General features: G+C 42.6%; 1 protein-coding gene across 4 annotated transcripts; it reads right to left on the bottom strand.

Annotated features, from left to right (window-relative positions):
• Positions 1 to 3821: 3821 nt before the first annotated feature.
• MYCN (MYCN proto-oncogene, bHLH transcription factor) lies at positions 3822 to 10091 on the bottom strand. 4 transcript variants are annotated; one of them, XM_034766538.1, is made up of 3 exons: positions 9833 to 10091; positions 7487 to 8366; positions 3822 to 5285 (listed from the first exon to the last, which is right to left on the bottom strand). In XM_034766538.1, exons 2-3 carry the CDS (start codon positions 8262 to 8264, stop codon positions 4693 to 4695), a joined length of 1371 nt encoding a protein of 456 aa, XP_034622429.1. In that variant the 5' UTR covers positions 8265 to 8366; positions 9833 to 10091; the 3' UTR covers positions 3822 to 4692. The 4 variants fall into 4 exon arrangements, with proteins under 4 accessions (XP_034622429.1, XP_034622431.1, XP_034622430.1 ...); XM_034766540.1 differs by lacking the exon at positions 9833 to 10091 and adding an exon at positions 9564 to 9796; XM_034766539.1 differs by lacking the exon at positions 9833 to 10091 and adding an exon at positions 9323 to 9461.
• Between the last annotated feature and the right edge of the window lie 594 nt (positions 10092 to 10685).

Genomic DNA, 10685 nt, shown 5'->3' with positions numbered 1-10685 from the left:
TGCCCTTACAGGTTTTTAAGAACAGGTTGGACAAACACCAGTCAAGGATATACATGGTCCTGCCACAGAAAAAGAGGCTGAACTTGATGGTCTCTCAAGGTCCGTTGCAGCCCTATGATGACAGTAGCATTACCTAATCTAGCCTATGTACAGACACATAACAAAGATGACAGTCCCTCCCCCTTCCCCCCCCATCCCCACCAAGAGCTTACAATCTAAATGTCAGACAGAAAGCAACAAATGGACAAAACAGGGAAAGGGGGATATCAATCCAATTTTACCCTAAAAATAAAAGCCTGTTCACCACTTGCCTAATCAATGGTAGATAGTCGAGATTTGTAAGCATCACAGCAGAGATAGGGTCTCCCAAGATGGTAGCTGTACAAAAATTTAACTTGATATTTCAGATAGGTGATCTCTGTAATTCAGTGGTAATTCTGGTGGGTAATAAACATCTGGGGTTCAAATAATAATCACATTTTGTTTATTATCTGTGTATGGTTTACATTTCTGTTATTTAGGATAGTCACACTGCAATCACATGTACAAGAAACTACAGCCATATGGTATGGGATTCTTAAAATCTAATGTTCGGAAACAGTGAGCACCCACAGTTCTCCTTGCAATCAAGACTTACTTCACAAGGGTGCTGTGAGGCTACAAATACATAAACTGTTTTCTGATCCTCAGATTAAAGAAATGCAAAGCATTATTTTCATTAAAAAGTCCTGAATATAGATTTGTAAAGACCACAATAAACAATGTAAAATCGAAGGGAAGCAAATTCACACAAAAACATGTTTAAATAACTTTAATCTTCTGATTTAAACCAGTAACAAACCAGGCAATTCAGACTTAAAGCTGATATCATTTATAAGTAATTTCATTGTGTCTATGTTCATCAGCACATATAATGCAAACAGTGCCCTGCGTGAATTATACATGTAATGAAAACTCAAGCAATTTCTGCCATGACTTGGTGATAAGTTGCTATAATAGCAGCTTGGGGTCCAGGAAATGTACTTTCCAATGCATTATTAGCAACAGGTGACATAGTGATAATGATACAATTAACGCATTTCACCTCTTTAAGCTCTCCCAAAGGTGAATTTTTGCTTACACTGCTTTATGGAGGACCATTTCATTTTGGGTGTTTGAAGTTCCATGTGTTTTAATGGTATTTTTAACAAAATAAGCAGAAAATCAGGGGCTGGGGAGTGTCCTTTGGGGGACATTTTAACTCAGGTATTACATACTAGGGAGAAATCCATTTTGTTCAGTCAGCAGCAATGGTACATCTGTGTTCTATAAACAAGAACATAGGGATTGGCATAGTAGATCAGACCAGGGGTCCATGTAGTTCAGCATCCTTCCTCTGATTGGCCAGATTGACTTCAAAATAAGCATTTATGGGATAGCCTGCCCATAGGGAAAGCTATCTTAACCCCCATAATAGTTAGGGACAAGTTCTGCATTAAATGCAGTCCTGTGGTAGACCCGAGAGCAGAATTTGGTCCTTCCACTGGAATTTGTCAAGCAGTTCAACAGACCTGATCATTTGTAGCCGCTCCTCCAGAGATGGTGTGGTCTGTCATGAAAATATAACATGCATATCATTAACAGAATGGGATGGAGTGTCTCTATATAGTATTTGAATGAGTACTTAGGAACTCTAAACTCTGTAGATTGGCATGAAAGAGTAGTTTCTCTGTTGTCTACATCTGCATAAGGATCTTCATGAAACTATTGTTAAATAAAACATTTATTTTCTAAATCTATCTTTGCCTTTTACCCCAAGCCCTCCTCCAGAAACCAAACAAAATAAAACCCCACCAACATAGGGCCATATGACTTTTCACGTTTTCATTTAAATAACAAAGTTTGTATGCAAGAAAGCATCTGAAATAAACCAACTTCCATTTCATTTTGACTTAAAAGTCCTTAAAACTTAGATTTTCAAATGTTAGAAAAACAAACTCAAACCCTGTCCTTGCCAAATTGCCACCTATTGCAATTTTGAAAGCCAGCTTGTGAACCCCTAGAAGTTATTTAAAAAAAACAACTCCAAAGAAGGGTAGTGGTAGTGCTTTGTAGAGGACTATTGATTAACCATGCTGGGCCAGATGTTTAATTAAATGGAAATAGGATCAGGCCCCCATTCTTCCAAAAAGGACACTTAAAAATGGGCCTTTGTACTGAATCTTTAAACAAACACTTTACATCTTAGTTTTACAGTCATCTTCATCCCTATTCTCTCAGATGCCACAGCAATGAGCATGACATATAAACAGAATAGATGGCAATTGTTTCTGATAAATAATGGAAATATTTCTGTATATTGTATATCCAATAAATGGGCACTGCCACTTCCATCAGTGATTCATGGCTGTCCATATTACGCCTTGTAAGCATGTATGACAGCATATGCAAACAATGAGTTATAATAATACTAATATAATATATGGAGATATACTTATCTCCTAGAACTGGAAGGGACCCTGAAAGGTTATTGAGTCTAGCCCCCTACCTTCACTAGCAGGACCAAGTACTGATTTTGCCCCCAATCCCTAAGAGGCCCCCTCAAGGACTGAACTCACACCCCTGGGTTTAGCAGGCCAATACTCAAACCACTAAGCTATCCCTCCCCACATGGTTATAATGTGGTTTTTACTTTTAAAAAAAATCTCAACCGTTGGCTGTCTAAATAATTATTGTCTGACCCTCTTCTTCTTGTCTCTTCCCTCCCCATAATTTCCTGCACCTATAAAAATGTATGTCAGTAAAAATAAAAAAGTGCTTACAAATAAACATCGGTATTACCTGTCGAAACTATTTAAAAAAAAAATTGAATTCTGCAAAGCCTACTGATACAACAGCTCTTGGGACCACTACACCCTCCTTAGGAATGGTTACGGTCCAGTGATCAAGTGCATTTCACAGACTCACTGGCCCTGCCCCTGGCCAACCCACAAAATGCCCTTCCTGCTCCTGAGGAAAAAGCAACCTGCCAATCTTGATTCTGCAGCATACACACTGCTTGGCTTCTGTTCTTGCTCCCCAGGCTTCAGAAATGGCATTTCTGCAGCATTACAAGCCTGCTATGGCAGTGCTGGGACACAGCACAGCTCAGTGCTAAGCACTGCAAGACTGCTCCCTAAGTGGAAGTGGGATTTTTAATTGATCTTTGAGCATTGTTAATAGATACTTTGGCATTTAGACACAATACAAACCACAGACCAGCACAAATTTTGCCTCTCCTAACAAATAGTGGCCAACCTTTGGGGTATGGCTTTTCATACGATAAGAAAGAAGGAACAGAATTAGAGAGTAAGGCTCAGATCCCAAGATCCTGGTTCACTACACAGACACTTCTCTTTCCTCCCTATGGCAGTTCATTCCACTGATATTCTGCTTTCACCATATGCCTCAGTCGCTGAAAGCCAGATCACCAGCTGGTGGAAAACAGCATTGCATCCTAGTCCTGAGAGTGCTATGCATTCAGTGACTGATCCAAAGTCTACTGAAGTCGATGGGAGTCTTCAATGGGCTTTGGCTAAGGCCCATAGTGCGTTCACGATATTAAAGAAGAGATCTGACATGTGTATTGACACAAGTACATTATAATTGTTCCCATTACAATTACTTTGTTACCAGAAATTTGCTGGTAATTTCCCGGTTTCTCACCGCTCCTGAAGTGTAAGCTCTACCCTGTGATAGTAAGGGCAGGGAGGGCTGGACTCATGTCTTTATGTCTCATGGGCACCATTCAACTTACAATAAAAGAGGATAACTACGTTTATAAATAAATAGTGAAGAGCACATCATTTAATTGCTATTTATTTTCATAAACATGAGGTATTTCAAAGTGCTATAAGACGCAGCACTAAATGTACATCGTTGGAAGAAATTAAACACAGAACTTTGCAGTTACCCAGTTCTATGCACCAAACATTAACAAATACATTAACTGGAAGAAACAGGCTAGGAAAAGGCATATATAGTAAATTTCTTTACAAAAGTTTTCTTAGTTCAAAAAAGTGATAAAGTAATATCTACTCAAAACTTTCACAACTCATTTTCATACGAAAATATAAGTATCAAATTTAGTTATGTATCAGCATCATACTAAAGTATACAGGCAGTGTAAGAATTAGTACAGTACATAACAGAGATTAACAATATATTTGTATACAAAAACATGCTCCTCAAACATTGAGGTATTACAGTACTTAGGTATGAACTTCCAGTCAAATACTGGTAGCAAGAGCCACCTCTCATAACCCAAGACATGTACAAAAGGCAAGTGTGTAGATGGTATTTACAGAAAATTCCCACAGAGGTACAAATGGTAACCCCTAAAGTAACATCTGTTAGAACATAAGCACCATTAAAAATTAGGAATGAACATTTTTAAACTCAACCAGGTGTCATCAGCAGCTCCAAAGGCTCACAACTTTTAAAGAACATCTATAGTTCTTAAGAAAAAATACAAGGCCGTCATTGTTTGGCAGTCTGTTGAACTCCTTGCAAGAACATCCATGTGCTCTGTACCCGGATAACACAGATTGTTAACTACTTGAGGGACTGGATTGAAAGTAAAACCAACATTCTTAACGTCAAAAAACACAATTTTTTTTTAAAGAATCAAAAATGTGCAAAGTGGCAGTGACTGTCCAGGTCAGACAAAAAGGTTTAGCAAGTCCGTGTGTGTTCTATTTTCTTTAGCAACTGCTGTTGTCTGGCTTGCAATTTTTCCTTTTCTAGCAATAACTTGTGTTCCTCTGCCTGAAGGGAATGGACATAATCGGTGGCTTTTTTCAAGATGACCACTTTTGCAGCTTTCTCATTTTTAACCAGTTCAGGTACATGGTCCCTTAATGTGAGGAAACTAGATCGCAGGTCGTTACGCCGCTGACGTTCCAGAATATTGTGGTTGCGTCGACGTTCACTATCTTCTGAATCTGAGTTTCGAGGACTTGAACTCTTAGACTTTGGTTGGATCATGGGTTTTATTGGACGGGGCACCTCATTTTTTAGCTTTTTCTGCGGCGGGGCATCTTCGCTTTCCATGTATGGAGAAGGGGCAGCGTAATTATGCTGCTGGTGAATCGGGGCGCAACGCTTTAGAATCAGTTCATTCTGCTGCATTCTCACCGATGCCAAGGTGGCATTTTTAGGACGCACAGTAATAGTAAGAGTAGTAACAGCCTTGTTGGAGGAAGAGCGCCTCTTCTCCACTGTCACTACATCAATTTCTTCCTCTTCATCCTCTTCCTCGTCATCATCTTTAGAAATACAAAATGTAAAATAAAGTAAGTTGTTCTTTCCAAAAAATATTCACACAGGACCTTGAAATTTAAAAACTAGTAACATATCTGTGTGAATTCTCAGGACAAACGGCAACCCATAAGTATTTACGTGTTCAAAATATGCACAAATATGAGGATAAAAATAGGGTGCATATACTAACTATCTGCAGATAGATGGAGCTAGATAAATATATACACACCATGCATACACTCAGATCTGGACACAATAAGTGGGTATCTCTGCTAAATTAAAATTATAACCCTAAGAACAGATAGTTTTCTGCACTTTTAAGCTGTACAATAGGAGAATCCATAAAGGTGCAACCCAAATAAACACACTAGAGGAAACAGTATTTGAGAAAATGCCCTAATTTATACTTTAACCAACAAACTGGAGTACAGAACATACATGTATGTGAGCACACACACTCATAATCACAACACCTCCCTTGCTTGATCAAAAAGGAGCCGGAAAACTAAACAATTGCTGGATTTGTTCTGATGCAGAATGTGAAGCTGTTCCAGTCTGAGAGTCCCTTTAAGCCAATGTTTTGGTTTACTGCCAAGAAGACAGCTGTTGGGAGGAAGTGCTTCCTCACAGAAAGCTGTCAAGGCACAGACATTAAAGGGACAGTGAGCCTTTTGAAACAGGAGGCTTATCATCAAGTTTATGATGATGGTCATATGGATCTACTCATTTACATGAGAGAAACTGTGTTTACAACTGAATTGGGCTTCTCTGCAACTACAGATGGGGTTTTTTTTACATGAGAGGAATTTTTTGCATCTAAATTTTCCTCTGCCTGTCTTAATCCAAAGACCCAAAATCAAACACTTCCCCGCTAAATTATTGGACTGCCTAGCCATTTCAAAACCATGTACAAGGCAGGATGATTTTATACTAAAAACACTTTTACCATATAGTCAATGCACTATTTACACAATACATTCTGCATAAACTGCATTTTATTTGGCCACATGAATGAATTTTGAGATTAACCACACGGTACGCTTTGGCATGGGAGAAGATTAAAAAAACCCACTCAAAGTTCATCCAGCAGCTGTTAATTATAAACATGTCCAGGATAGGATGCCCTTTAGTTATATACCACTGTCTGTTTTACCATCAGCTGCCTGCCAAAGGGTCTCCTTCAAGGAATCCTTTCCAAAAGGTAATGTCCTAGGACAAGCATGCTGCCACCTACTGGCAAATCCATATACCAGTTAGAAATGGAAGGGAGTAAAACACACGCACCCACTTGGACAGCTACGGGTTTTGTTCTTGGTTATGTTTTTATCAATAAAGAAAAGCAAATGAGAGTGGTCTGGGATTTTTCAAGCTTCTCCTCTTCCAGACTAACTTTAGTGGCACCATACATCTATCTGACGTCTTCTGAATCTGATGGTGGTGGACTCTCTCCTAGCCTCCCCTCTCTTCAACAGCAGGGGTTCCCATGTCCTAAGGGCTCAACCACTGTCATGTTTTACACTGAACTGATTGTGCAATATTTGTTCTTCCCCAGCTCCACCCCCTCCCCCCGTTTCAGCTGCCCTTACTTACCCCTCCTCTCTCTCTGCCCAAGCGCTTCCAGGCAGGGGGCTTCCTCAAGCACTAAGGCATATGGCCACCAACTTTCCCCCAATCTTTTTTTATTGACTCACTGAGATGCAAGAAACAAAGAAAGGGGGCATGACCTGGGATCACGGATTTATTATCTTTGGTCTCCTTACCACATGGGTGCAGAGACGGGGATGGGGAAAGGGAAGACTGAGCTTAATTTTGATTACAGGAAGGAAAGTGTGAAGAGAGAAAGAGAGAGAAAGACAACCCTTTCTTTTTTCTCACTGCCAATAGCCTAAGGCAGCCTTACAAAATGTTCATGATAATGTACCAGCCAGGCACAACGTTACTCACCCACCTTACCAAGATGATGATAAAAAACAACTAATGCTAGTTTACTTGACCAGAAACTAACATTCACCCTAAGTGAACTGAATTTTTGCAAGGCTGCCCCAATGAATTCACTCTTTTTGTTTATTCCTTTGGTTAGGGGAGATGCATCATAAAGGTGATGCTGCCCATAAAGCTGCATTTGAGGGTGGAGCAACCATGCACACACAATACCTCTGGGGATATGTACACAGGCTAACAAATCTGTGATGAGTAGAGTATTTACCCGAGTCACTGAGAGTATCATCTCCTGAGCTGCTGTTTGCTCTGGTAGCACTTGTATGGCAGCTGCTGCGCTGGGTGGCAGTTGCTGCCCCTTGTGCGATCCCACTGCTCCCACTAATGTTCACCCGGATGCCAGCCATTCCCCCTGTTGCTGGGGCTGGGGCTGCTGCCACTGGCTCCCTCTTGTTGATGGGGAAGGGGAACACCACTGCAGGATCCACACACTCTGACACAGAGTTGTTGAGCTCTGCTTGGCTGTTGGTGCCCCCAGGACTGGCAGTGGTGGTGGATGCACCAGCTGTTCCTGGTGCCACTGCTGCTCCCACTTTGCCCTGCAGTTTCTCACTCACTGCCCTCTCCAGCTTCTCACGGGCAGAAAAGCCGCTCCACATACAATCCTGGATGATGATGGAGTTGAGGTTGTTGTTCTCCCCAAAGCCTGTCTCCAATAAGTCTCCTCCATCCGTGCTTCCCCAAAGGTCGGCCTCAGAGGGCAGCAGCAGCAGTTCAGATGCCCAGTCCAGAGGATCACGGGTTTGGAATCCCCCTAGAGCTACCCCTCCCCATAGCAGTGGGGCCCCTCCCGGGGGGTTCTCCTGAAGTCCTGCCCGGCTGGGAGACAGAGGAGGGGTAGGCAGCAGTTCAAACTTTTTCCAGATGTCCTCCCCTGGGGGAGCAGAGTCCGGACCGCACAAATAGAAATCATCTTCATCTGGATAGAAGCAGGGCTGCAAGGAGTCAAACTCGAGGTCTGGGTTTTTACTGACCATCCCTGGCATTATTGGGTTCCTTTTACTGATTCCTTGGTTGGGCTGTTATTTAGAGGGAGGTTTGAGTGTGTTTCCACTGAGAGAGAAAGAGAGAGAGACTTCTCCCAACACCTGAAAGAAAATCAAAAATCAAAAATAAGCAACTAGTTAAAACAGGAGGAAATACATTTAGACATGAATTGTTCATACAACAGTCTTCCTACCAATTAAAAAAAAGTAAAGCCCATAATCATTAAAAAGCCTAAGGAATGCAGGGAGCACTGTGCAAATTTGGAGAAATACATTTCACTCCCTTAATGCTGCTTAAACCACTCAGACAAAACAAAACAAAAAACAGTCTATGCACACACATGCAAAGTTTTCTGTTTTAACCCTATGCTCTGTAAGAAAACAAAACACGCCAGAAAGGTACAGGAGAGATGCAAAGGGGTGTCTGTGCAGCTTCACACATTGCAAGCTCTTCAAACTGCTTCAAAGAACCCAACACAGAGTAACCCAACCAATACACTATACACATATGCAACGCTTGATACCTTAATCGCTCCAGAAAGCCCTCTTAATATGTCAACGAAAGTAGTGGAAGTTTCCCCCTTTTTGTCATCTGCAGACCGGTGCAAAGGGAACAGAGGAGGATGCAAAAGGGGCAAAGGAGAGGCGGCTCGGTGCAACTTTACAACTTGCCAGTTCATTCACTCAAAGCTACTCAGAGAAACCCGCACACAACGGGGGGGGGGGGGAGGTGTCGGAAGTAGCCAAAATGCAGCAACCTTATATAATAATTTCAATTTAAAAAACAAAGCCGGCGCTAACAACAAAGCCCTTTGATATGCCAACAAGGTACAGGAAGTTTCTCTCCTGCTCAGCTGCACACTGAGCAAAAGGGGTGAAAGGCTGCAGATGCAACAAGGGAACTTTGCACATTGCCACTGCATTCAATGTGACCTGCTACAAACACAAGCTTTCAATCCCCCTTTCCCTCCGGAAGATTCCTTAATTGTGCCCCCGACCAGTCCACCACAACCCCATATCAGCACCGGAGCCCGGTTGCATTAGACATTTTAAATGACCTTTTAAGTCTGGAACAGGCGTTCAGTGCCCCCCGTCACCTCAGCTAGCGCAACACGCAGGAAAATCGGTTTGCTGGGTTTCAAACAGCTGACATTCAAACTGAGACCAAAAGGAAAATCTCCATAAAAAAAAAAAAAGCCTTATGATGAAATGCAATGAAACGAGCCCAGCTCAGCTGCTCTCTCCCTGCCCCGCCCCGCCCCCTGACCGCTTCCACTATTGTACCATTTTTCTACTTACAAAATCTATTGCAACCGTTTAAAACAAATCAAAGCAACGAAACTTCTCCTACAAAACACAGCGATCTCCATGCAACAGCTTTAGAAACCCTGAGGATTTCCTTCTGGTCAGTGAAAACCCCCACGCAAATCACTGAACTGCCCCTGCATTTCCCCCAACCCATCCTCCCTAGTTTTGCAACTCCAATACAACGTGAGGTTTTATTTATTTATTTGGTGTTGCCCTCCCTTCTTATTACAGCCGCGGTCCCTGCAGCTGCCTCTTCTTACCTCCTCCTTGGTGATGGGTGGTGTTGCAAAAGGGGGAGGAGGGCAGGAAAAAAAAAAGAGGCAGATGATCTTGTATGTTGCACTTTATTGAGCGCCAGCCCGCTCGTCCCCCAAGGCTGGCTTAAGCCTCCACATTCACCCTTTGCTTGCAGACAGATGACTGTCACTGGCTGGCTTTGAAGCTCTTGGATATTATTAACTAAAAAAAAACCTGACACACCCGGGGAGGAAAAAGAGAGAGGAGAGAGAGGCTTAACCCCACCTCCCTAATTTCCATAAAAGCAGGGGAGGTGCCTGGCATTTGGCGCCAAAAGCCCCTTTGCTCTTTATGCTTTGCGAGGAGAATTAGGTCCAATTCCCTTTGCAAATAAATAATAATACGAAAGAGAATGCAAAATCCGAGCTGCACGCCCGGCCACCCTGAGCAGTTGGGGAGGGGATGCACTTTGCAAGGGAGCGGGGGGGATTTGGGTTGTAATTGCACCAGTGATGTGCCTATTCAGTGCTTTGCGCGGAGCATGGAGGAGGAGGGTGGGTGCTTTTAGGGTCCTGCTCCTTTGTATCTCTCCCCCCACCCCCTTTTTAAGAGAGCTGTAGCCATTCAGGGTTGCCAGCGCGATTTATTTTGCAGCAGATGCTAATAAGAGAAGGGAAGATCTAGGCGGCGAGCTTCGCCGGCACAGCCAGGACAAAAAGGAAGTCATTATGGAGGGTTCAATCCAAGGTGTCGGCTTGATTCTGTTGTTGTGCAAATAACAACCCAGTCTGCCCGGCGGGGGCAGGGGTGTGAGCACCACAGCGGCGCTGCCCAGAGGAGGCAGATTGCAAAGTAAATAAATAAAGGGGCTCTCCG

The sequence above is a fragment of the Trachemys scripta genome, chromosome 3 (genome assembly GCF_013100865.1).
Source record: "Trachemys scripta elegans isolate TJP31775 chromosome 3, CAS_Tse_1.0, whole genome shotgun sequence".
Classification (NCBI taxonomy): domain Eukaryota; kingdom Metazoa; phylum Chordata; order Testudines; family Emydidae; genus Trachemys; species Trachemys scripta.
The sequence above is the reverse complement of the archived record's forward strand: the minus strand, read 5'-3'. Positions and strand labels throughout refer to the sequence as shown.